The sequence below is a fragment of the Maylandia zebra genome, linkage group LG22 (assembly GCF_041146795.1).
Source record: "Maylandia zebra isolate NMK-2024a linkage group LG22, Mzebra_GT3a, whole genome shotgun sequence".
NCBI lineage: Eukaryota > Metazoa > Chordata > Actinopteri > Cichliformes > Cichlidae > Maylandia > Maylandia zebra.
Window position 1 is genome coordinate 18,396,758 of NC_135187.1, and position 27,619 is coordinate 18,424,376.

The window sequence follows — 27,619 nt, forward strand, 5'->3', positions numbered from 1 at the left end:
TTCCTGTTGCTTTTAAAAAGACTGTTAAAACTTTTATTTCTCGCTACTAAACATCTTTGGGTTTCAGCAGGGACGCATGCAGTTCAGCGCATAATCGGGTTCTTTTACGACTCATAGGTGTTGACTATTGTAAAGAAAAAAAAAATTAAATTAAAAATTAAATAAAACAAAAAACACAAGCTGTTCCTTATCATCGCTGGTGGCTGTGGGTAAATATATCCTGATATAATATCGATACAACACTGATATCGAATCGATACTAAGGTGATAGGAGTGATACTTTAGTTTGTTTCCCTTCTTTAATTTCAGTACATTGCTCCCATTCATCGGAGGAGACCCCTCTCCTCTCATGCAGGCGCACTCTCATACTCCCTACTGTTGTTGTTGCCCTGCGGTCACTCAGTGGCACTGAGCAGAGCCATAGTGACGCGTTGAGCTGGTTTATAGCTGTAGATTAAAACACTGCAAACAATAATGGGTGTTGGAAGGAAATTCTCTACCGTGGCAAAAACACCAACTTATATAAAGATATGAAAGAGTGTAATGTATGTTTGCACTGATTGCCGATCACGCTTCAACTGAGTCGTCCTCGGTCAGAAGGAATGGTACTCCACAGTGATGTAGTTCAAATAACTTTACTAAGGAGGTGGCAGATGACATCAACAGGATGTACAGCGTTGGTAGGGAGGCATTACAGTATTCACATGCAGGTAAAGGGGGTGTGAGTGTGTATCTGGGTGTGTGTGGTCATATGGTAAGCACGCACACAGTATTAACTCACACAGGAATGCAAGTAAATACGTTATCCTCCGACACACCTCTCATCTGTGCAGAACTGCGCTGAACACGTTCCCAACCGAAGTACAGATACCGAGGTGCGTCATGGGTAACGTAGTATAAACAGTTACAATGAACAAGCGGACTTTTAACAAAGAGCACGAAAAAGAGACTTTTCACCCGGAACAAGCAGCAAAAATAAATGCAGAGAGGAGGAAGGAAATCCCCCAGACATGGCCCAGACTCTCGGCACAGAGACAGAGCCCACTGTCACAGCCCTTTCATAGACTCAAGAAATAATCTCATATAGTATGAAGGTAAAAGTTACGGTGATTTAGAGATCATTAAAATGTGTTCAGAATTTGGAAAACCGCTGATGATTCATCTCATAGATCACGATCACACTGCTCTCCCTACATAAACCTTTATAAGTTTGGTATCTGCAATACTGGCCGTGTATTTAGTTGGTATGAGTTCAAGATGTGCACTATCTCACACTAGCAGCACAAGTCGCTAGACGGAACGTGAATTCTAAGTTTCGTTTTCCACACATCACGCATAAATAAACAGAGGCTGCCTGCAGAGCAGCATTCACAAGTCAAACTCTGTCTCATGTCAACGTTTCATTTCGTCTCCCAGAAGGTCTCCAAATATCAGACTTTATGTATCAGACCATCGAGATATACAGGTAACACACCAGGCTACTATTTGTTTCTTTAAACGCGTATATGGGTGATTGATTTGTAATTAATGCATTGCATATTTGTTTTGATCAAGGCGTTTAAAAGCGTTTCCTGTGTTCTTGTAATGACAAATATAAGAGTGATTTGCCTGTAGGCTATAGCATAAGCCTAACGTCCTTCCCTCTCCTCTTTGTCCAGCTTGGGCTCCTTCCTTGTGGACACACACCTTTGAGGAGCTCTTCTGTGGGGATAATGCGCTGGACTATGGAGAGCCATGGTCGCTCACCTTCAGCTACAAACAGACAGACAAATTATCCAAGAAGGAAAATAGGAGAGGCTGGAAGGTCTTCTCCCACTGCGCTTATGGAAAGTATGTTTAATTTAATGAAATCATATTTACCTTACACTGTATGTAATAATAATAGTAGAAACTATGCTGGAAAGAAAAAGGCATCAATCATGTTTCAGGTAGTGGGTATAAATTGAAAGATTGTTTTGTGCTTTTTCCGTCTCCACCTTATTCATGTTCACGGGAGCAGGTGGGTCACCTGTCGAGGTTATTGTGTGACAGGGAGCAGCAGTGGACGGTATTAAAACAATGCTATTCTGTGGGGAAAACAGGTTCTGCAGTTTAGTTACAGCGATAATTGAACAGTTATCTTGCTTTATTAAGACTCTGACGATTCGCATGGTATGATTGACCCAGCGAATCATTACTAAAGCTTTCCGCTGACGTGGCAATCTGAAACTGAAAAACATCAGTTCAAAGCATTGATGGGACACAGACAGAGTTACTAACCTGAAAAATCACCATTGACCAGAGTCTATAGTCATAATTTCTCCCACAGTTTTCAGTGTGCATCCTGCAGGAGGATCTGGCCTTCGGTGCGTGTGGTGCTTTTGTTCCGTTATCGGCTGAGAGGCGGTAAGGGGGCGGTGACCATGCGGCCTTTTGGACAAGCCTGCCGGCGATGCCAAGACGATAATTTTCATCTCCCTGGTTTTTACAAGGAAGAGGCGAAAGAGGCTCTGCTCAGATTGTTTTCTGAAATCCGGAAGAACTGCTATGGACAGGAGGATAAGAATGAAGAAGGTGACTCAGGCGCTACGAGACGGAGGTCCAAACCCCACGAAAAAACCCTGTGTGAGGCCTGTTGTTTTGGCTTGTGCTGTCAGGATGATCAAAATGTTAAGTAGTGTGTGTGTGTGTGTGTGTGTGTGTGTGTGTGTGTGTGTGTGTGTGTGTGTGTGTGTGTGTGTGTGTGTGTGTGTGTGTGTGTGTGTGCGCGCAACAGCGAGGTGTAAAGAGAGTGGCAGTCTGGTTGTTTGCTGTTTTCTTGAGATCTTTCTTTTCTAGTTTACACACAAAAGTTTCCTTAATGAGCTGGTTTATTCATAATTATCTAAGTTATTGATAATAATAAATAATATGAAAACCTTCATTAGCAATAATAAGATTTCATCACTGTTGTGTGTTTATTTTGGACTTTGTGCAACCTGAAGGTGTGTCCTGATTATTTTCTTGGTTTGTTTGGTGTGATGTCTTGAGGTATAATCCAAAAATTGTAGTTACTGTACTTTTACTTGAATTGGTTTATCAGGAGGGAGGAGGCTGGGGGCAAACCCAGGACACGCTGGAGAGATTATATCTCTCGGCTGGCCTGGGAACGCCTTGGTGTTCCCCCGGATAAGCTGGAGGAGGTGGGCTTCTTGCTTTGGCTGCTGCTGCCACCCAGCCCCGGATAAGCGAAAGAAGATGTATGGATGTATGGATGGGTGGTTTGCGTCATCATTCCACTCATCTGATGCTTTTTTTTCTCACCACATGTATTTGTTATGTTTAGCAGACAAAGGTTTCACATGAAAAACGTGAAACATGTGATGCTGATATATTAAAACAGGAGTTTTAACGATGCCGTGATACCGTTTCACTGCTGAATGACTCAGACACTTACAAGCAGATTTCTGATTGGCCCCAAATTCTCACAACATAACAAACTAATTACAGAGGTGTGCAAACTATATGTCTGCATGTGTACCTACATTGCATGCTCAAAAACACAGAGTGGGTACATCAAACAGTACTTTGATCTAGTTTTTTTTCTTGTTAGTTGCACTTTGTGTTACAATCTATGCATATAATTCTATATTGTATCACACTGAAGTAATGATGTTTATGGAGAGGTTTTATTAAACAAGCAAATAAATAAGTTGCGCCTTGTTCATTTCCCAAATTGCAACTGTGGTTATCACATCCCACCAAAATCTTTGGGGGAATCTTTGATATTCATTTTGTAACTAAATAGATAAATGTGCACAACCTGTAAAGGCTGAAGGTTTGACTGTGTGATCATATATCTCAATATCAAAACTGAAGTTGAGATTTCATTTTATGCTCTTATATTAAACTCTTTATACACTTGTGCATTTCCTGTTCCTTTTTGAGGTGTTACTAGGGTTAGATGCACTTCTCACATGTGATGACTTGTAAAGTTGAGCCAATCAAAATGTGGTGCATTGTCTCAGGTTGCAGGGTAAGGGGACAAAGATATAAAAATGCTTTCCTGGCCTATGATCATTTATGTTCATATATATCACACTGGTAATTTGTCAAACTCACACAAGGAATTAACCCCAAAGTGTTTGTGGCAAATAACATAACAGTTCAGTTGTTTTTACTAGTACAGCGCACTGGTGGGTGATTTTGTGGGGTGGTCTGGAAGTAATCATCTGCTTCTGAAAGAGGATGGCTATATTCCCCGTTTCTGTCCTGGGACAAGATGTTGACTTGATGGAGCAGTCCAATACCTAGGCATTCACATCTACAGGTTGTACTGGAAGGCCAAATGCAGAGGCTGTATCCAAAACTCACGTGCAGCAAAATGATGGCGCTTGGCTTTCACTCAGTTGCTGAGAATGCAGTGTAGTTTGTTGGTCTGCTGGTAGAGCACTGTTGGAGCTGGTGACACCAAAAGACTGAGTGACTAAAAGACATTTGGAGTTGTGGTGTAGGTCAATAAACAAAATCAGAGAGATAAAAGGCATTTACATGCAACCAATAACATACACAAATGATGACGATGATGATGATGATCATCATCATTTCAGCTGCTTCCTGTAGGGGTCACTGTAGCATCATCTGCCTTCATACCACTCCTTCGCACGTCCTCTTTCACTACACCCATGAATGTTCTTTTGGGCTTAGGATTTCCAGCTCTGGCACCTCCAGCTAGGTCTCCTGTTTTCGTTACTGCTAAAACAAAAAGAATTTCCCAAATATGGGACAAATAAAGTATTTCTCATGCCTTCATATACGTCATCATAAATGTTGTTATTGTTTCTCTTTTTTCTTTTTCAATTTTCTTCTCGGATTTTTAAAGTTTAATTACATTTTAAAATTATTATTATTATTATTATTATTATTATTATTATTATTATTATTATTATTATTATTATTATTATTATTATTATTTTCTTAACTGATATTGACCTTAACCAACCAACCAGCGAGCGCAGATAGCCGACCAATCCGGTGAAAGCTCTCTGCGTGACAGGTAGTGCTGCGCATGCGCAACACGCTTTTCCCTTTGGCAGCAACAACAACACAGAGAACGAAGTCAGTCTCGCCCCTCCGCTGTCGGCAACAGCATCATTGTCCCCACCGGGTCCGGTGGCAGAGAGGATGGTCCAGCGGAACCGCAGCCGGGGATGCGAATGACAGCCACAGGATAATGTCCCTGGATGTATGCAAGTTTCCGAATGAAGTAGTGACCAAGTGAGACGACCGTGTAAGTAGAGCGACGGAGATGCTGCCCGGCTGTAGGTAGTTGAGGCTAACATATCTCGCTAACGTTAACCTGAGACAGGAAAATAGACGCTTTGCTAGCGTCGGTAACGGCAGAAAGGTAAGCTGCACTGGGTGTTAACGCTTCCCAGCGGCGCCGCCACAACCTGCGAAAACGTTAAAACTACCGGCAAAGCGTTTTGTTCGGCAGCATTACAGAAACTACACACCTACTACTCGCTTCCCAGTTGGGGTAGTAATTCAAGCAGACTGTACGGTTGCTGAACAAAGGAGCTTTAACCAAGGGGCCGCATGGACACAAACATGAAGAGAGAAGTCGGCCACTGTTTGTTTTGTGCTCCATTTCATGCTGACACACTTCGGAGACACCCACACGAGGTCTGACCTGAATATTTAGCCGATATACGGCGACCCAGCTAATTTTGGTAAAATGCCCAGCTGCTAGTGAAGTCAGTCGCGCTGTATTATCGTATTATTTTTATTATTATTAATGTTGTAACGCAGCTTCTGCCTTTGACTCACAAGTTTTATGCCCCTTTTAACGACCATACATTGTCCCGCAGCAGTTATAGAGTGGCTTGATTGCCCAGAGTTTGGGTAGGTTTTACCACTGACGTGTTACAGCTGACAGCAACTTTTGATAACAGCAGCAACACTCCAGTGGCTGTCATGTTTTATGTGTGTTTGATTGTTTTTTGTTTTTCATTTAAAGCGATCGCTTTAAATTAGGCTTGTGACAGGTTGAACGTAAATGCTTTGATCCTCTTTGAATTTACTTTCACAATAGTTTGCAGCACATCATAACTGGTAAAACCTAAAAATCAGAGGAACGTAAGATTGGCAAATTCAAGGAAACCCTCAAACAAAGTGTGTGTGTGTTTTCAGAACAGCTTCAGGACTCTTTGGGGTTGGCTGTAAAATGCTCGGGAAGGCCCTCCATCCCTCCAGCTTTGATAAACATGATAATGCTAAATTTGTTGCATCAGTCCAAAATTTCTCCTAATAGGTGTTTCAGTTGGACTTAAATAATATTATTATCATTTTCATGCGTATTAAACTGTTCAGTGACCCAGTGTGCCCTACAAATGGTTGCATTGTCATCCAACCCACCACCAACATAACCGAGCAACTTGATCCCCACACTATAGGGGAAAGAGGGTATGGTTTTTCCTTTTAAGCTGTTGCCTAACAGGACTGACTGAAACCCAGCATTGAATGCCTGTTTTGTAATTAGATCTCAAATCATTAGTCAGTTATTGGATCAGCAGAAAAATAATCCACAACCCGGTCCCTCAGCCACACACTGCCATATTCTGTCTTCTCTAAAATTCAGATTTGCTGGTATGAATGCTATTATAAATCACTGGTCAGTAAGGACAGTCTTTTTTGTGTCATCTTACAATTTATGACACTGAAACAACTGTTTTCTGTCATTTTATTGACTAAGGATGAGACTAGACTGCTAATAAATAAGTAAAAAAATAACTGCTAGTCAAAATCCTAATGACATTAAATCTCGTTTGATATTAAGTGATTCATTTGTCTATAAAAAAAAAAAAAAAAAGAAAGCAAAGAGCAATCCATTACTTGTTTTGTTGCAATAGTTGCAGACTCTTTCCAAACTTTCACCATAAATTGCTTTTTTTGCGTGATTTGGTCTAAATGGGGGTGTGTTGCTGACTGGGTTTCCGAGAAGCTCGAGCACCATGACTGAGTCCTTGTTAGTGGGAGTCATCTGACGGGATTCATGTGTTTAGGATTCTTGAGCTCATGAGTCATTACGTCACAACTATTGCATTGCCTAAAATGGGGAAGACCATATGTATCAGAGGCCTGTTCTGAGTAGCTCTGTGTTATGAGGCTAACTAAATATTGTTGACTTTCAAGCGTGATTCATAAAACATGCCTCTGAAATTCAGCCTAGCAGATGAGTGCCAAGTTAACAAGCAGTGGAACACTTACTGTGCCTCAGTTCCACCCCACCATCGAATGATGTGTAATAAAGTCAATAGCTGCACTCCACTGTGAACAGCGGCACTTGTGATCGCTGGAATTCCAAAATTCCTTCATGTCCAAACTTCCTGTCCTTATTTAGTATGAGAGACAGAGAGGGAGGTACGTGGAGATGTGAAGTGAACTGGAAGTAAACCAGCATGCACAAAACAGAGCCAAACAGACAGACTGACCTATTAACTACAGTCCCCACCACCCCCCCCCCCCCCCCCCCCCCCCCCCCCACGACCCCCTCCACGACCTCCCTCCAGATATACACAAACACACACAAGATCCGGTCTGCTGTGTGCATCACGAGAGAACTTGCAGTGGCTATTATTCACCGGTCTGTCAGTGTGTATTTTTCCTGTCTGTGTCCCTTTCTGTCACAGCAAAGAAAAGGGAGGCAGTCAGCCATGTTATTCAAATGTTCCAGAGCCCGGCCAGCCAGCGGCCAACTGTAGCCGGGCTAAAAAGAGGCTCTTTGTGAAGGCCAGACAGATGGCTATAGAATGAAGACTGTAATGATACCCTCAACAGCGCAATACACACAGAGGCCCATGCACTCATTACACAGTCCACTCATTACAGCATGTAATACCGTGTGTTAAAGGCACACCAAACTGTGTAAGTGTTTGTGAGTAAGAGAGAGAAAGAAGGAGAGGTGGAGAAGACGTGTACATCAAGCAGAGATAATGTACAATATGTGAAAGGACAGAAGTGTTTGTTTGTGTCCCATATCTCTCATCTCTTATATTGCTTGAGATATATATATATATATATATATATATAGATATAGATATAGATAGATATAGATATATATATATATATAGATAGATAGATAGATAGATAGATAGATAGATATGGGGGGGGGAAGCTTTCCAGGCCAGTTTTTCTTTTTAAGGAAATGGTGGGAATCCAACGGTTATATTTTGATAACCTGTGAATCTGCAGTAGGTTTATAAGCTGTTGCTGGGAGAGTAAGCTCTGCTGGGGCAGCCATAGCTATGACGCTTGTGATTCTTTCGTTTAGCGGCTGAGGGGCAAAGTAAAACTGGTTTGGGTCCAGCATGTTAGTGCTGCATGGTTTAACACACTCTCAGAGTCTCAGTAGCAGAAGAGCATGTAAACAGTCGAAGACATGCAGATTTTTTTTTTTTATCTTACAACAGTGACCTAACTGGACACAATGGTCCAGAATGGTCAGTTGTGGTAATATCGACTGTGTCTTTCATCAACCAACTAACAAATCAATGGCTTGGATATCATCAACCTTCCCCTCTGGCCTGGCTTCTTTACAACTGTCTTTTTTTTCTGTCTCTCTGTTTTCTTTTCTATTTTCTATAAAATGGCATCTGTCCATCTAACACACAGCTAATCAATGAATGGACTCAATCGATTGTTTGCCTTTTTTTCATCTGCTCTTATTCCTTCTTTCCAACTTCATTTTCTCTCTAACCAATTCCCACCTTTCTCTTCTTTGCAGGGAAGGAAACGCTGAACCATGTTGCTCTAAGTCGTGACCTGTGGAGTACGGGGGGGTGGAGAAAGAGGAGGAGGAGGAAGAGAGGAGTAGTGAGGCATTGGCCACAGCTTCGTTTTAGGTGGCCGTTTGCGAGCCCGAAGCGATGGGAAACACAGCCACCAAGTTCCGCAAGTCCCTTGTGAACGGTGACGAGGCCCTGGCCTGGCAGCTGTACGAGGGCAACCCTCAGTTCAGGGATGGTCTGGACCCAAACGCATCGTATGGAGAGCAGTACCAGCACAACACACCCATGCACTATGTGTGCCGCCACGCCATGACACGTCTGCTCAGGTAAAAGTCAGTCTCATGCAATGCAGCAGTTATCCAGTGCAGTTAGGAGGGCAGTGAGTCATGTTAAATTGAATAACAATTAGCAGCATGTCAGATTTAAGACATTTCTGAGAATCACCATATCTGTAATTGCCTTTGATGGCAAGAAAGGCCACTTAATGTGCGGAGGCCCAAAGACGCCAGTCGCATATATACTGTAAGATTATGTAAATGATGTTACAGGGAGCGGGGAAAGTGCATTAGCCATGAGGAGCTGTGGAAATAAAATGTAGTTAGACCCTTAAAGGCACTTACTTTGTAAGATATAAAACTGCAAGCCACCATCTCAAAAATGACCAATGGCTTGAATGAGCACTTCTGAGAGTCTCGTTAAAGGTTCTGATTTTTATTTTTTTTGTTGTTGTTTTAATACGCGATGAGTTCACGGGACCTGTTATCAGAACTGCTATTTCTAGGCTGACCGTGCACACAACAGCTGTTTTCTCTGTCATTCTGTTTTGTTTTGTGTTATTCAGCACAGAAGAAAACTTGGCTTAAGTATTGCTCCCCTGCTGTCTTTGAAACGAGCTGGTCCTGCTGGATTTGTTAGGCCTCAGTCACGCAGACCTCGAGACTGATTGCTGCTCCCTGCTGGTCGCTAGGGAAAAATGTTATTCCCTGACTGGTTGGCGAATGGTTGCTGGAAATTGATCGCAAAGAGAGTGCTGCATTGAAAACTTCTTTGTGATTACTCTGGTTGATAGCAGATTGCCTGTAGTTTGCATGGAAGATGCCGACTTGTCTGTAAACACTTGGTATTTACTCTTAAGAGCTCTAGTGACACTTGAGAATGCTTCACAAACCAGAAGTGGAGAATGTAGCCTTCTGTGTAAAAGTTGTACAATCACCATTCCAGACATAGAAACTGCACAGCCCTAAATATACAGAAAGAACAGTGGATGGCGGGGATGGGAGAGTCTCTGGTCTCCATCTGTCAGTCTCACTTTGCATCGCACATCTCACAGTTTCACTGTCACTTTGCAAGCATTTGCAGACAAGTCGGCATCTTTCATACAAACTACAAGCAATCGCACGAACCTGCTAGCAACCAAAGCAGTTGAAAAGTGGCTGTCAGTGCAGTATCCTCTTTGCGACAAATTTCACCTATCAAAAAGCAGCAGCTTCAAACTACCTCTTGCCAACAAATTTTTCCTTTGTGAACGGTGGTTGACCGGATGGTCACTGACCAATCTCTAGGCCTGTGTGATTGAGGCCTTAGGTGGTTCCTCTATAAATCAGACACTGAGCTACTTGTGGTCTAAGTAGCTTCCAGCATCTGTCCGCCTTTGGTTGTTCGACAAATTAACGCCTCTTGGATGTTTGCTGCAGGCTAACGAGTTGTCATAAACTCAAGTAGCACTCCTGCTCTGCTACCATGCTGCTTGCTCTACTGTGCCCCGCCTGCTTGCTCTCTCGCACACACGCAGTAATAGCCACAAACTGAAATCTGGTGAGAGAAATTACAGAGAAACTAGCGAGACATTCACACTGTAGTGAAGTCAAAGACAAACGCAACATCCTGGTAAATAAAGTAACTAAAACATTTCAGTATTTTTAGCTTCACTGGCACATTTCTTGCTTCTTGTTAGAATATTTTTGCATCAGCACGAAGCTTCCTAATGTCTGAAAATACAGCTGTTCAGGTCATCTCATGTAAAGCTTCATAGACTTCACAGAGTATGTGGACTAAGCTTGTATTACAATTTTGAGAAGTTGATAAGGATGCTGGAGAGGCAGATCTGATCTAAGGCTTGTGTGTTTCCAGTACTATGCAAGTCTTACTGGGAAATTCCATCCGCTTTTGTGTACATTCCTTTAAAGCTCTTTCTTGTGAGTCTCTCTGCTTAATGAAGTGCGGTGCTAAATCACTACAGTTCCTCTTTAAGAGTATTAAAAGATTTGAATTCATTGCATGGCTATTGTGCTGTGAGGAGTTTCACCGCCTGCACACTTTCTCAAAACAAGAGTTCGCAGAAATAGACAGACAGCACCATCAACAGCAATCAAGTCAACAGACTGACAAAAACCACAGAGTCACTAAGTCAAACACAGCCTTAAGAAAAGGGGTCAAACTATAGAAAAATATAGCAAGCAGCACACCAGTGGGCCTTTGTTACCTCCTGCAGAGATAATCAAGCTGCTGGCCTTGACCATGACAGCTGATTCAGTGACTCAGTAGTCTTCCTCCTCTCCTCCTCCTCCCATTTGTCCTCTCTCTTAGCCTTTCTTACCATGATTACGGGGGGTCGGGGGGCGGGGGGTTCATTATCTGTCTATCTGCATGTGTGCACACGGCCGTTTGTTTAAAGGAGGTGGAAAAAAACTGAGACTCGGCAACTGCTTAATGCGTCTGAGAATATAACACAGTGAATCAATCCATGTGCTATTTGTGTTCCTTCCTACTAACCTATAATGGGCCAGAGAGGCGTGCTGAACGCAGCGCTCTGCTCCTGATAAGCATCAGAGGAAAGGCTTCTTTGTTCCAGCAGTTCAGTTGGACAGTGGCAATAGAGAGACAACCGAGAAATCTCAGACAAAATAAAGACTCACAGAGGACGAGCGTGGGCTGGTGGATGGAGAGTCTGTTTCAGATTATTTTTAACACGTATCTGCTTCGTGTTTATTCGCTCTCTGCTAGTCGTCTCTGTGGGTCGAATTGGCAAGTAATCCCGTGAGAAGTGCAAACTGGAAAATCTCAAGTAGACCTATTACTGGAAAACTGGGTGTAGTTCAGGAAGTGTAACCCTTCCTCCACGACAAGTCACAGGAAAAAATATGTAAATAACAACTCGGACGTCATTGTGAACAGTTTGTTTTTCTTTTGTTGAAAGAATCAAAAGAGTACATTTCAACTGCTGACTTCATTTATTTATTTTTTTATTTATATCTTGGACGCATTGAGTCTCCTCAAGCTGATTTGCTTTTCAGCCATGTGTACGACAAAGTAGTTAGTTTTAACGCTCCGCTGAGGTTTCCTGCCCTCCACTAATAACTTCACAGCAACAACACAAAACATGTGACCTCCCCACAGCCTGCTTATATTAGGGCCATCCATCCTGAACATCGGGATTTGTGCATGCATATGTGTGTCGAGGTGGTGGTGGAGGGGGTATTGGGTTGGGGTTGGGAGGGAATAATTAGTGATTATTGCTGTGCGGATGAATTGGCAGTGCACTGTCATTAGAGAGAAGCTGCAGGGGCTTGTGGCTGACAGGATAAGAGGGTCAAAAGTGGAAAAGCAGGGCAGCAGTGGAGGAATAGACTGAAGGACTACACACTGAGAAACTTCAAATTCAGAAGCATCGACTGCCGTGTCCAAATTGTGCAAGAGAGGGCGAGGCTTTACAAAATCTTTTCAGCTGGTGTCCTTACAATTGTCAATCCTGTGACATCCTATTTTTTTCTTCTCCTTTTATTGGATTTGCATTAGAGAGAATCATTTTATGTGCAACACTATTTGTGCTGTGCCGCTGATGAAAAAGAATCTGTTTTTCCTCGCTGGCTTTATCGCAAATAGGAAGGTGTGGGGGGAAAAACAAAAAGAGACTTTGGTTTTTAAAATGTAAAAAGAAACTTGAAAAGGGAAAGGTGCTGAGGCATATAAAAGAGTGGAGAAGTAATCAGTAAATGGAGGTTTCCACAGACATAAAGCAGGGGAAACTATTTTACTAAACAGAACTGCAGCTACAGTCTTACTCCCAGAGCAACTGGCACATCCATCACCCGCTAAGTGTGTGTGTTTGTGTGCATGTGTTTGCGCTCACACCCGTCAGCCAGCATGTCCATTATCTCAAAGATGTTAAACAGAAATAGTCGATATTATGCCATCTTTACCTTGTCTCTTCATTTCACTGTCCATTTTACTTCCATAATTCATCTTCCTCTTCTCTTTGACTCTGTTTCAAGCCTTCCTCCTGTTACTGTCAGGCCTTTCCTCTCTTTCCACCTCACATGTGAATACCTCTGAACCGGTTTTACCCTCTTTTATCTAATCTCTTCATTCTTGTCTGCATCATTTAGGTCCTTCCTGTTCAGCAAAGAAGGAAACCCCAACAAGCGCAATGTGCACAATGAGACTTGCCTGCATGTGCTGTGCCAAGGCCCACAGATCCTGCTGCTGCCAGAGGGAGCGCTGTCACCACGACTGGCCAGACCACAGAGGGACGAGCAGCGCCGTGCAGACTGCCTGCAGGTACAGACGCACGGGGGGGGGCAAATATAGATTAGTGTCTACGCTTGCATGGTAGTGGGAATAAACTGCATTCTATGAAGCCACAGCTGACACATGTGGTGTGTCTTTCCATTACCAGATGATCCTGAACTGGACTGGGGCCAGGCTAGAGGGAGGCCAGTACGAGAAAGCTAATGTTAACGCCACCGACAACCACCACAGCACCTGTCTGCACTATGCTGCCGCTGCAGGCATGAAGAGCTGTGTGGAGGTGAGACAAAGTCTTGGACGCTATTCAAACTCCAGGGTTTTTCATGCATATGAAAATGTTTGGAGTCCAACAAAGAGGTTTGACCTTCAACCAAAGGTCAAAAAGCAGGGCAGTGCTTAAAAAACAATAATTTAACCCTTTTTTAAAATGTGGTTTAGTTGATTCAAAGTTAAAATACACTTTTTGAATATGAAGTGGTTGTAATGACAGTAAAATACAGATACGTCTGTTAAGTAACAGACTCTTTTAACCCTGTATGAATGCTTGCATGTGTAGTCACTACCCAAAGGTCACCTATTTTCTCTGCAGGTGATCTGTATTTTATGTAACTGGAACAGTCAAATAATCTACAATCCAATGATTTTGAATTATGCCAACTCCTCGTATATCTGCTTTGTATTTTACCAGCTCAAACGAGCACTTCGGCAGAAAATTAACCTTCTGGAATAAAAGTTTTCATAAATCTCACATGTACGACCCTGTGAAAATCAGAAATTCGATTTTTATAAGATAAAAACTTTAAAGACTTTTCCGTTGGCTTCTGCATCCTTCCTTCAACCTTCTTGATCTATACTTACCAAAAACTGTCTTTTGACTCCTGTTGATTTAAATCTCTTTCACTGTCTGCCTTTGCTCCTTTTGTAATTTTTTTCATCTCTTCCCCTTTCCCATATTTTTGGTTTCCTGTCCTGTTGTTTTCTCATCTTCCCCTTTGTGTTCCTGCTGTTTGCTCCCATTGTCTTTGCCTCTTCCTTCCTCTGCGTCATTTGTTGAAAGTGCCTTAATTTCTTGTTTCTCTCTATTATCTCTTTCTCCCCTTCCTTTTGTTGCCTCGTCCCTCCTCTAGCTGCTGATCCAGAGTGAGGCGGACCTTTTTGTGGAGGACGAAGACAAGCTGACGCCATGCGATCACGCCGAGCGGCACCACCACACCGAGCTGGCCCTCAGCCTGGAGTCGCAGATGGTTTTCTCCTCCTCTTCAGCTCAGCAGTCACACACAGACGCACACGGTGAAACCAACCTGCTGCAGTACAAGGAGGTGAGACCGTGGTTACCCGATGTAGGGTTTCCCTGCTGGCCTAAGTTATTTTTAAGCTTTTTAGTCACTGTTGAGTCTTTAAAACATTTGCTTGACAAGGAGTATCCTTACTGTGCACAAGCATGTTCATTTAGATCTTATGATTATATTTTTGCATAGAAAACAACTCTTGTGTAAAAATTCAAACAAGAATTGAAATATTTATCAGATTTAAGGTTCGACTTTTTGTTTTATGAAGATAATGAGGACTGGTAAATGTATGGCAATAATGTGATTACACCAGATTACTCTTTAGGTGGAGCATTTCCAGCTCCCTATTTTCACTTGTGGACTATATCTATGCTAGGGTTTGGTGATAATGGAGAAAACAAAATACTGAATAGCAGATTATCTGTGATTGCAGGTAGCAGCATTTATTAGTGCAAATGAAATGAATAGCATTTCCATTCTTCTTTTTCATTAAGTTACTGCCATTGATTCAGAGCAGCAGCAGCAGCATGAACGTACAATAGCAGTGACATGGCATAAGCACAAAAATATCTTGGGTCAAGCTTTTTAACCAGTTGCTTAAAGCCCTCATTTACCACCATATAAATGCATCAGTAATTTCCACCCACAGCTTGGTCTTCTTGTCATATAGAGTGCAGCTAGTGAGCGCTCCAGCGGGACTCGGTGCAGTCATTTAAGTTTTGATTGCTAGTATCTGCTCCTCACATTTCTTCATAGCCTGGTTGTACTCAATGGTTTGTTTTGCCTCAATTGGTGAAACAAATTTAATGTTTCTTGCATATTTTGCAAAGTACTGTAGTGGCTCTTTTTTTAGATACTGAATTGTTATCAGAGAATGACACGTAGCTTTCGCTCTCAGACGTGTCTGCTTGTCTGTGTTGTTGCACAATGAGACAAGCCCAGAATTTATACCGGTATTATTACCATTATATGATATGGCACAGCACTAATCAAGGATAGCTTTGCTTAATTCACAGTATAGAATAATGTGTATTTATTTTATGTTTGTGCAGCACTTAAGCTCATCTACTGCCTGGAACAAGCTGCTTTAGCTCCTCTCTCTTTAAGGGGGCTTTCTTCTGAGTGGTTGCCCATCGTGACCAAAAAAACGAAACGGCGAGGAGCTTCTGTCTCACAGTCGGAGCTGTGTGCCTCAGATGACCATATTGAGAATTGTTATCAGTTTCCACTGATATCATAAAGATCCAAGATTAGGCGCTCTGTCCGTGAAGCAGAGCGTTTATGGCACTCTGAATCCTGAGCTTTAGGCTTACACGGATTACTTACACGCACGTTGACCTCATTATTTGAAACTTTGGACATCAACATAAGCGTTTATCATTGTAACATGAATATGACAGAAAATAAGCGTAAGCATAGCAGGTCAAATTTAAATCATGTGAAGATAAAGAGGTAGATGGTTGCCCTCATGAACTTGTACAGTGTGTTTATTTTTCAGATTCAAGACTATATATCTTAGGACAGTGAGGTCACCATTGCTAATCTGTGTAGATTAAAACAATCTGGGGGCGAAATGTGCTGTCTGTATTTTGAAGGTCATGTATGTGATTTTGTTTCAACACTGTGTCCAACCTGAAATGTACTTAGTGTTTTGTGTTCTGCATTTGTGCAGACACTGTTTATAGATTTTTAGAATATTTCTACTTGGGTCTCCAGCTTCTTGGCCAGATTGTCCCTTGTTGATGTTCTCTCTTCACAATCCACAACTTACAGTGGTTCTTACACGTATATAGTAATACACAGATCCACAGATCCACAGATACACACACCACGTCTCTCAGAGTCCCAGTTAAACCGAGGTCACCAGCACCGCTGTATAGCTGCGGCTGCTGCCAGCTGATAGCATTTTGATCTTCCTTCCTGCAGCCAAATCCATGCTAATGCTTAATCTGTCTCACCCACCTCCACCCCCAACCCCGACTGCCCCACATCCCAGTCCTTTTTATCGTTTCCACATTATCTTTTTCACTTCTTTTAGCATTTTTCAGTCTTATATTTTATATTCTGTTTTTGTTTCCATCTTTTACCTTCTCTCTGACTGCGGGTTTTTCTCTCTTCCTAACATTTCTCCCCCTCTGTATCCTCTCAGCCTTACGAGGGGTTGAAGATTCAGGATCTGCGCAGGCTGAAGGACATGTTGATTGTAGAGACAGCCGACATGCTGCAAGCCCCCCTCTTCACTGCAGAGGCCCTGCTTCGAGCACATGGTTTGTCATAAAGTTGACGTTCATATGTGACCTTAAGTAACCCTCGCAGCGCTGTTGTCACGATGCATGCGTTTGTCTCAGTCTTTCTAATAACGTTTGACTTGCTCAGACTGGGACAGAGAAAAGCTTCTGGAAGCCTGGATGTCCGACGCTGAGGGCTGCTGCCAGCGCTCTGGTGTCACCATGCCGACCCCACCGCCTAGCGGGTACAACGCCTGGGACACCCTGCCCTCCCCCCGCACTCCTAGGACCCCACGCTCTCCCCTCACTCTCACTCTCACTTCTACCACCGACAGCTGCCTCACGCCTGGAGAGGAGGGCCTGGCCATGGTGAGCAGTGGTGATATATGTTAATATAAGAACATCAGTCATTCATGATGAAAAATAGATCATGTATGAAGGCATATTTAGTACAGGGTAGACTCTTTGTGCGCTTTCTTTTTGAAGGCAGAAAACGATGTCTCATTTATCTAGTGGTTGCAGGTTAATGTCTAATCCTACTAAAAAGGGGATCAAGGCCATCAGCAGTAATTCTTTGTCATTCCATATAAACATTAGCCTCTGGTTTACTGTCAGTCTTAAGGAAGTCTGCCTGAAAATCAACGTTGAGGTTTTCTGTTAGGTTTTCAGAATGTTTGACCTGTGAGGTGGAACATTTGCAGAATAAGATAAAAGCTGTTTGGGCCGTAGAAGAAATGCCAGAGAGTCTGATATGGCTAAAGTACAACAGTCCAGCAATCTGTGGCCTCAAAAGTACAGAGTTAATCAAAGACAGAACATCCTGAACTGGTTCTGCTATTGCATTTCTCCTCTGTGTATGAGGATGTCAAATGACATGTCAAAGAGAAGTAATCTTATCAACAGAAATAAAAATAAAAATAAAAATTTGAAATCATGTGACTGATTTGCTCCGTCCCCCCTGCAGTGTGGAATCTGTCTCTGCTCCATCTCAGTCTTTGAGGACCCAGTGGACATGTCCTGTGGCCACGAGTTCTGCAGAGCCTGCTGGGAAGGGTACGCGCATGAACATTCAGTGTGTAAGCGTGTGTGTTTTTTTTTATTGAAGCAGATGTGTTTTAGCTCAGTTCTGTGTGTGTGTCTTTCTCAGGTTCCTCAATGTAAAGATTCAGGAGGGAGATGCTCATAATATCTTCTGTCCAGCATATGAGTGCTACCAGCTTGTGCCTGTGCATGTGATAGAGAGCGTTGTTTCCAGAGAGATGGACCAGCGCTATCTGCAGTTTGACATCAAGGTAGAAATCAAAATAATCGTTTGCACCTTCTCTTCAAGACTGGGCCTTTGTTCTGTTTCTTGTTGCACTATTTAGTGACATTTTCTTTGTTTCGTCACATTCCCTGTCTGTTCTCTGACATTGTTTCCAACATCCCCGTTTGCAGGCATTTGTGGAGAACAATCCATCCATCCGTTGGTGTCCTGCAGCTCGTTGCGAGCGGGCGGTGAGGCTGACCCGACCGGGCCCGGGGGACACTGACCCATCAAGCTTCCCCCTTCTGCCCTCACCTGCTGTTGATTGTGGAAAGGGTCACCTCTTCTGCTGGTAAGCTGCAGGATTTATGATTCAGACATGGTGTCATGAACCAAGCAGCCAGGAACACACAGGCACAAATGTAAACTTCAAAAAATGGGTTTTATTGTACCCCCAAAAAGGACAAGATGATTACAAAAATTCAAAATAACAAAAAATAAAGTCTTTAAGAACCAAGTGGGCCCATAAAAGAGGTTAACTTAACAGACCGCTACTCAAAAATCACTTAACAAAAACATAACTCAACAAACTGACCTGCCCAAATGAGAAACAGCTCCAGTTATATAGCAAATGAATAAACCATTATATACACCAAAGGTGAAAACTAAAGAGATAACAGATAACCATCATTCAAGAAGAACCCCATTCCCCCTGCATGATCACAATAGATGGTCCATTCCACTTTATTGGCTTCTGCATTTAAACCAGCTCCACCCTCAGCCTCCTCTTTCAGCCAAACCAGGAAGGACTGGAGCGGAGGTCAGGTAACTCAGAAAGAGCAGAAATATAATCAATATAACATACCTGTATAAAATAACAAACAATGCAAAGGAAAGTCTATGCCACCATTTGGGCTATAGCTTAGTGCTGTCATGCATTACAGGTAAACTCAAAATATCAAATTAGTTAACTTATGATCACAGAAACTTTAGAGCATAACGTAAACATAAGACAAAAGACCAAATGAATATTACCTAAGTATCTCAGTTGTGTGGTTGCATGCATCCATCACACACTCCCCCCCCCTTCAGCAGTGAGCTGGAACAGCGAGAGAGATAGTCCGCTGTGCAGTTGTTCTTGCCTGCGATATGCTGAATGGTAAAACGGAATGGCTGCATCGCAAGGTACCATCTGGTGATTCGTCCATTCGTATCCTTCATTTTCTCCAACCACTGGAACGCCTTGTGGTCAGTTTCCAGTGTAAATTCCCGGCCTAGGAGGTAATACTTGAGGGAATCAAGTGCCCACTTGATTGCTAAAGCCTCTTTTTCCACCGTTGAGTATCTCATCTCTCTTGGGAACATTTTACGGCTAATGAAAGCCACTGGGTGTCGCTCATTGGGTGGTCCCTGTAGAAGAACAGCCCCCAGACCCCTGTCAGAAGCATCAGTTTGAAGAATAAAAGGTTTCTCAAAATCTGGGGTATACAAGACTGGAGTCTTACTGAGGGATTGCCTGATGTCCTGGAAAGCTGCCTCAGCCTCCTCCGTCCACTGAATCTGGTTAGGGCACCTAGAACCTGTTAGATCAGTGAGGGGAGACGCCCTGGCAGAGAAATGAGGGATAAATCTGTGGTAGAACCCTGCCATGCCAAGAAATGATCTAAGTTGTTTCCTTGTCTGTGGCAAACTGCAGGATTCAATTGCACTGATTTTGCTCACTTGTGGTTTTATCACCCCATTACCTATGACAAATCCCAGATATTCAGTTTCAGCCTTGGCAAAAACACATTTTGCCGAATTAGCAGTCAGCCCAGCTTCTCTGAGACGCTCTAGTACCTTTTCTAGATGTTGGAGGTGTTCCTCCCAGGTTTGGCTGTAAATCACAATATCATCCAGATATGCTGCCGTGAACTCTGACAAACCACACAGTACCCGATCCATCAGCCTCTGAAATGTTGCAGGGGCTCCATGCAAACCAAAAGGCAGGACTGTGAATTGGAATAGCCCCCATGGTGTCCGGAAGGCAGTCAGTTCCCTTGAGCGCTGAGTAAGTGGCACCTGCCAATAGCCTTTGCAGAGATCCAGAGTCGTCAGGTACTGGGCTTTCCCAAGTCGCTCAATCAGATCATCAACCCTAGGTGTAGGGTATGAATCGAACTTTGAGATGGCATTCAAGTACCTGAAATCAATACAAAACCGCAGGCTACTATCCTTCTTTGGGACCAAAACCACTGGGTTGCACCACTCGCTCTTAGATGGTTCAATGATCCCTAGAGACAACATTAAATCCACCTCCTTCCTCAATGATGTTAACAGCCGCTCTGGAATCCTATAACTCATACGTCTCACAGATGCTCCATCCTTTAATATAATGTCATGTTCAATAACATCCGTCCTCCCAGGATTCTCCTGAAACACCCCAGAGCTGCATAACTCTTTCACCTGAAGCTGTTTTTCTTCTGAAAGGTGATTAAGGTCCAAATGCTGGAGCACCCCTGAAGGAAGATACTGCTCCTCTACCTCTTCCTCCTCATGAATCTCCCTTATCAAAAGAACTTCTGCTCTCTTCGGCCTCTCCACCCACTCCTTCAGGAGATTTACATGCAAAACTCTACTGGAGCGAGAGTGACCTGGAGTTGCCAGCCGATAGGTGGTAGCTCCCAGTTTCTGCTGAATCTGAAAAGGTCCTTGCCATTTAGCTAACAGCTTACGGTCATCACTTGGAAGGAGTACAAGTACCTTTTGTCCAGGTTCAAATGACCTCTCCCGAGCTGACCGATCATACCAGACCTTCTGATGTTGCTGGGGAGCTACCATATGAGCTTGGGCTAGCTCAGTCATCTTTTCAAGTCGCTCCCTCATCTGTATAACATATGAGATGACATTAGTAGCCCCTGCCTCACTCCGGTCACCCTCCCACATTTCTTTCAGCAAAGAGAGGGGCCCCCTTACTTCATGACCATATAACAGTTCAAAAGGTGAAAAGCCAGTAGAAACTTGGGGTACTTCTCTATACGCAAAGAGCAGGTAAGGCAGCCACTGATCCCAGTCAGTACCAGTGTCATTCACAAACTTGCGCAACATCTGCTTCAGGGTCTGGTAAAAGCGCTCCGTCAGGCCATCTGTTTGAGGATGGTATGGAGTAGTCCTTAGCCCTTTAATGCCAAGAAGCTGGTAGACCTGTTTTAATAAAGTTGACATAAAATTAGTCCCACGGTCTGTCAGGATCTCACGAGGGAATCCCACCCTTGAGAAAAATTGCACCAGACAAAAAGCCACAGACTTGGCCTTTACAGATTTAAGAGGAAAAACTTCAGGGTACTTTGTGGCATAATCAGTTATTACCAGCATGTAACGGTTCCCTGCCCTGCTTTTCTCAACAGGTCCGACAACATCCATCCCCAACCGTTCAAATGGGGTGCTAATAACTGGCAAAGGCTGAAGTGGAGCTCTGGAGGGGGTTTTGATGGAAGTCTTTTGGCACTGAGGGCAGCTTTTACAAAATTGGGCCACATCAGCACGCAGGCCCGGCCAGTGGAAATGCTTCCTAATGCGAGCCATGGTTTTATGCTTCCCTAAATGTCCTGCCCACGGCACAGAGTGCCCCAAATTCAGTACCACCTCCCTGACTCCACTAGGAACCATCAGCTGTACCTGTGATCTTTGCCGGCGATAAAGAATGCCATCTTTCAGAAAAAAATCCTCACTGCTGTTAATATCTGGTTCCATCTCATGTCCTTGTTTTTTGGCTTTCTGAAAAAAGGGTGCTAATACTGGATCATTGTGTTGCATCTCAGTGATATTAGCTGGGACTTTAAAGTCCAAAGACATTTCAGGTTCACAGACGGGAGATGCTTTCACAATAGTATGATGAAATTTCTCTCGCCTCCTCTCCATGCGGGACTTGCGCAACTTCCCGGGTGCCGTCTCTAATTCTGCCTCATAAAATGGCAGAGCACTAAGGGTCTGAGTGGCATCTGCTGGCTTCATAGCTTGAGCCCTAGTTACTGCAACATTGCATGTGTGGCTATAATCCAAAAGGTCAAACAGCACAGGTAGATCTCGGCCTAATATAACAGGGAATGGCAAATTATCTGCAACCCCAATATTCAGGAGATAAACCTGTCCTTGCACCTTGATGTATAGGTCCGCTGTTGGATAAGGCTTTTCATCTCCATGAACACAACAAACAGGAATCGTTTCAGTCATATTAATACTATTTAAGGGGACAAACTGTCTGTGTACAAGAGTCTGTGTGCTACCTGTATCAATTAGTGCCTTTAATGTATCACCATTAATCTCAACTGATGTCATCTTTAACCCTCTGTCTAATTTTATCTCAGAGTTATCATGGTTTCGAGGCACAAAGCACATTTGGGTTAATTTAGCTGAGTTTTCAGGGCACATGGGCTTTGTATGACCTTCCATTCCACAAAGATAGCATACCAAGGGTTTGGCCGGGGACTTCAAAGACCCATTGGGTGAGTGGCTATATGAAGCCCTACTCACATTGGCAGCTGGTCTTTGCGGGAGTGATTTCCGGCTGTCCTTCGTTTTCCAAGCCATGAAGCTCCAAGGCTGTCCCTTTCTCCGTGCCGCCACAAAAACGTCAGCCAGCTTTGCAGCCTCAGCAGCAGAAGGCGGATTATGCTCTTTTATCCACACCTGCAACTCGGGAGATAGCATTCGTAAATATTGCTCAAGAATGATGATTTCCCCAATGTCCTGAATGGTTTTATCTTCAGGGTGGACCCATTTTACATAAAGCTCCTTCAGCCGTGCATACAACTCTTTAGGGCTTTCTGCAGGGTTTACATCAAGAGATCGAAATCTCTGCCTATAGGTCTCAGGATTGATATCATATTTATAAAGAATAGCTGCCTTAACCTTGTCATAATCCAAAAAATCATCAACATCCATATGTACATATGCACCTCTTGCTTTGCCCGTAAGCAGCGGTACAAGGTGAAAAACCCAATCATGTCTCTGCCACCGACAGGCCATTGCAATGCGTTCGAAGGTAATCAAAAAATGTTCAATATCATCCTCGTTGGTGAGTTTTTGCAACTTAGGCTCCAGAAAATGGGACTGACCTGATGAACCAGTAACTGATATACTGGGACCAGCTTGAGGAAGAATGTCATCATCTAGAGATGCTGGATCAGGTGATTCAACTGCCTGACCTTCAGGCACTGGAGAAGTGCGGGCTTGTACTTCTACCTGTAACAACTGAAACTGGTGTTGAAGTGCTTTAAAACGTTGTTCTTGCTTTGCACTCTCCTCCTTCTGTTTAGCCTCTCTGGCCTCCTGCTGGCCCATATGTGAACGGAGAAGAGAGATCAGATCCGATATCGTTGGCTCCCTACCTTGGCCCTCAGTGCTGTCTACCCCTCCAGAAGCTCCATTCTCCTCCTGTTCTCCATCGACTTGTCCTTCTGAGCCCATTTGCTGGCTTGGTACATCTCCTCGGACTACTCTCGCACTCCTTGCTCCTCTCTGCATGGTTCGATAAGGAGTGGAAAAAAAAAAAAAAAGTGCCTTTTTTGTGTGTGTGTATTTTTTTTTTTAAACTGGCTGTATCCCACTGCTGCCACCAATTGTCATGAACCAAGCAGCCAGGAACACACAGGCACAAATGTAAACTTCAAAAAATGGGTTTTATTATACCCCCAAAAAGGACAAGATGATTACAAAAATTCAAAATAACAAAAAATAAAGTCTTTAAGAACCAAGTGGGCCCATAAAAGAGGTTAACTTAACAGACCGCTACTCAAAAATCGCTTAACAAAAACATAACTCAACAAACTGACCTGCCCAAATGAGAAACAGCTCCAGTTATATAGCAAATGAATAAACCATTATATACACCAAAGGTGAAAACTAAAGAGATAACAGATAACCATCATTCAAGAAGAACCCCATTCCCCTGCATGATCACAATAGATGGTCCATTCCACTTTATTGGCTTCTGCATTTAAACCAGCTCCACCCTCAGCCTCCTCTTTCAGCCAAACCAGGAAGGACTGGAGCGGAGGTCAGGTAACTCAGAAAGAGCAGAAATATAATCAATATAACATACCTGTATAAAATAACAAACAATGCAAAGGAAAGTCTATGCCACCATTTGGGCTATAGCTTAGTGCTGTCATGCATTACAGGTAAACTCAAAATATCAAATTAATTAACTTATGATCACAGAAACTTTAGAGCATAACGTAAACATAAGACAAAAGACCAAATGAATATTACCTAAGTATCTCAGTTGTGTGGTTGCATGCATCCATCACACATGGCCATGTTTTATTGACACTGCTAAATTACATGTCAGTGACAAAGTCGGACACAAGTCTGGATCTGTTACATTACAGGCTAGTGTGTTATTTAACCCGAACACCTAAATATTATAGTCATTTTATGTTCATGCAGCTGGACAAAGGCTGCTGTGTGAGCAGTAACGTCAGCATTGTGCACACAGATCATAATGGCATGAATAAATATTGTTTTATGAAATGTGCATACACATGTTCTAACTTACTACGCAAAAAAGAGTTATTACTGCTTAATCTGAAACCACGCCAGCCAAATCTGTTTTATCAGAAACTTTTACTTCTTTTGTGTTCCCTTCTGTTTTCTTTATTCCCAGAAACTCTTAGGATTCTGTGTTTGCTCTTATGCTTATGTAGTCTTGGTTAGCTGGATTTGACTTTATTAACTTCTCTCTTTATCTCCCGGTGTCTGCAGGGAGTGCCTTGGCGAGGCCCACGAGCCATGTGATTGTCAGATGTGGAGGAACTGGCTCCAGAAAGTCACAGAGATGAAGCCTGAAGAGTGTATGCCTGTGCTGTTTTGTTTGTTTTACTGTAACTTTAACTGCCCAGCAATATGGTAGCTAAGAGCAGCTGTCAGGACGTCTTATCTGGATGTGCCTGCTGTATTTTATGTGATGCTGGCAGGTGTTTAAGTCACTAATATTTGCGTAATGTGCCGGAATGTGTCTGCAGGCCAGGTGTTAGACTGCAGAGATGTTGCTAATGTGTGTGCGTCCACCTGTGTGTTTGTGTGTGCTTTCCCACAGTGGCAGGTGTGAGCGAGGCCTATGAGGATGCTGCTAACTGCCTGTGGCTGCTGACCAACTCCAAACCGTGTGCCAACTGCAAGTCTCCCATTCAGAAGAATGAGGGCTGCAACCACATGCAGTGTGCTAAGGTAAACACTAAACTCTGTCTGCTGTGTGTCTTCGTTTAAAGGCATGAATGTTGATTGCTCGGTGTATTAAAAATTTTTTCTGTATTTAATTTTATTCCTAATAAATTAACCTTGGTGTTTTTCTCTCTGTGTAGTGTAAGTATGACTTCTGTTGGATCTGTCTGGAGGAGTGGAAGAAACACAGCTCATCAACAGGTGGCTACTATCGCTGTACTCGCTATGAGGTCATCCAGCAACTTGAAGAGCAGTCCAAAGAGATGACTGTAGAGGTATAAACACTTACTCACTCATAAAATGGAGAATACACACACACTTTATCCCATATAAGCTTCCACTGATGTAAAAACACTTGCTGGACACTATTTTTTGGTCCAGTTTGTTAGTACCTGGTTGGACCCCCTTTCCCCCTGAAAACATTGCTCTTAGATTTTGGTCCATATTGACATAATAGGGTCACACAGTTGCCTGCCCAGCAGTGATGTGAATCTCGTGTTTTACTGCATCCCAAAGATGCTCTATTGGATTGAGATCTGGTGACTGGAGGCCACAGAGGTCACAAGGTGCATAATCCTGCTGGAAGTGGCAATCAGAAGACTCTTACATTGTGGCCATATAGGGATGGAGCAGCTGTGGTGTTTCGACGATGGTTATTTGGTACTAGGGGGCCAACACCAGCCTGAATTGTTGATACAAGCCAGGATGGATCCATGCTATCATGTTATTTTTGACTTTGTCATTGGCAGCAGAAATTGGAACACATCAGACCAGGCAACATTTTTTTCAATCCTCTGTCAAATTTCGCTGAGCATGTATGTTTCCTGTTCTTAGCTCTTCTGCATATCGTAGTTGTAATGTTGTTGTTTGAGTTACTGTTGTGTTCCTATCAGCTCATGGCAGTGTGCCCTTTTTCCTCTGACCTCTGGCATCTACAGGGCATTTTCACATAGAGAACTGCTGCTCACTGGATATTTTCTCTTCTTACTCTTTGTAAACCTTAGAGTAGATCAGCAGTTTCTTAAATACTCAGACCAACAACAACACCATGTTCCAAATCACTTTAATCACCTTTCTTCCTCGCTCTTATGTTCAATTTGAACTTCAAAGGGTTGTCTGGACCCTGTCTACATGCAGTGAGTTGTTGCCATGTGATTGGCTGATTAGATATATGTATTAATGAGCAGCTAAATAGGTATAGCTGAGTGAGTCTGTATTCACACAAATATAGAAGTTGTTCAGTCTCTTTCACTGAGTACAGTGAGTAAACACACACACACAGAGGAGTTTAAATGAAGTAAGAGTTTTTCTTTTTTACAGGCAGAAAAGAAGCACAAAAGTTTCCAGGAGCTGGACCGTTTCATGCACTACTACACTCGCTTCAAGAACCATGAACACAGTTACAAGGTAATACACTCGACAGATACGTTCATAACGATGCAAACCTCGCCCAAAAATCTAAAATGCTTCCAGAGAAACATCTCGTGATCATTTGGTGTGTGTATTCTCTCTTCTGTGTGTGTGTGTGTCTGTGTGTGTGTGTGTGTGTGTTAGTTGGAACAAAAGCTGCTAAAAACGGCTAAAGAGAAGATGGAGCAGCTGAGCAGGGCCTTCATTAGCCGTAAGTGTCCTGCACTGATCTCATGAAAAGGATTCAAAAGAAGTCTGAGTAAACTGCTTGTCAGCTGCAAGCCGTTTGCCCGAGAATAGCATATTTGTTTTTGCCAAAGCGCAAATAGGTCATGCCTTTCAGACTCACACCCAAGCTTTGGTGCGTCCGGGTCATAAGACATTAATCCTGTGCTCATTAAAGTCATGGCTAGCTATAAAACACGTGTCTTTTCTTCTGCAGGTGAAGGCACTCCCCCAGACACACGCTTCATTGAGGACGGCGTGACTGAGCTGCTGAAGACGCGGCGCGTGCTGAAGTGCTCTTACCCATACGGCTTCTTCCTCCAGCAAGGCAGCACCCAGAAAGAGATATTTGAACTCATGCAGGTATTTTAATATATATCCAACAAGTGTGCATCCTCTGCATGAACAGGACTAACACCCCTGAAGTGCCTACAGGGATTCCTGGACTCTGTAGGGGTAAACTGTGTAGAACATAAACAAATTTTGGGGTGTATTATGGCCTTGGTGGACAGAGGACTGGGTACATCTGTTAAAATATACACGCAAAAGAGTCGGTTTAATGGGTTTTTTCGCATTTCAGTCACACTAGATTATAAATGGGATGGAAACCTCTTATTAGGAAAAATCAGTGATTGCGCTATTTTTGCAAGTGTAAGTACTTGATGCAACCAAGTGGTCATGCAGAAGTTGAGCAGCACGATCAACCTACCACTGTTGATTGCAAGACGATTACACGGTCTGACG

General features: G+C 43.1%; 2 protein-coding genes across 4 annotated transcripts in view; both read left to right on the forward strand.

Annotated features, from left to right (window-relative positions):
* The first annotated feature begins 1,329 nt into the window (after window positions 1-1,329).
* On the forward strand, window positions 1,330-3,882 carry LOC101485618 (receptor-transporting protein 3). The gene is made up of 3 exons (XM_004548109.3): window positions 1,330-1,465; window positions 1,659-1,830; window positions 2,309-3,882. The coding sequence occupies exons 1-3, from the start codon at window positions 1,390-1,392 to the stop codon at window positions 2,655-2,657; spliced, it is 597 nt and encodes a 198-aa protein (XP_004548166.2). The 5' UTR covers window positions 1,330-1,389; the 3' UTR covers window positions 2,658-3,882.
* A 1,158-nt stretch (window positions 3,883-5,040) lies between these two features.
* The window catches only part of LOC101484959 (ankyrin repeat and IBR domain-containing protein 1), a 28,178-nt gene continuing 5,599 nt past the window's right edge, over window positions 5,041-27,619 (forward strand). For 2 of the 3 annotated variants that reach the window (XM_076879624.1, XM_076879625.1), the window contains exons 1-16: window positions 5,041-5,248; window positions 8,744-9,073; window positions 13,133-13,304; window positions 13,423-13,554; window positions 14,402-14,593; window positions 16,713-16,830; window positions 16,940-17,160; window positions 17,756-17,844; window positions 17,939-18,083; window positions 18,229-18,389; window positions 24,782-24,870; window positions 25,116-25,246; window positions 25,381-25,515; window positions 26,561-26,647; window positions 26,795-26,861; window positions 27,093-27,238. In XM_076879624.1, the coding sequence (XP_076735739.1) occupies window positions 8,886-9,073; window positions 13,133-13,304; window positions 13,423-13,554; window positions 14,402-14,593; window positions 16,713-16,830; window positions 16,940-17,160; window positions 17,756-17,844; window positions 17,939-18,083; window positions 18,229-18,389; window positions 24,782-24,870; window positions 25,116-25,246; window positions 25,381-25,515; window positions 26,561-26,647; window positions 26,795-26,861; window positions 27,093-27,238 (2,073 nt within the window). In that variant the 5' untranslated portion in view covers window positions 5,041-5,248; window positions 8,744-8,885. The remainder of the gene's footprint in view (window positions 5,249-8,743; window positions 9,074-13,132; window positions 13,305-13,422; window positions 13,555-14,401; window positions 14,594-16,712; window positions 16,831-16,939; window positions 17,161-17,755; window positions 17,845-17,938; window positions 18,084-18,228; window positions 18,390-24,781; window positions 24,871-25,115; window positions 25,247-25,380; window positions 25,516-26,560; window positions 26,648-26,794; window positions 26,862-27,092; window positions 27,239-27,619) is intronic. The other variant, XM_004548108.6, reaches the window with a different exon arrangement.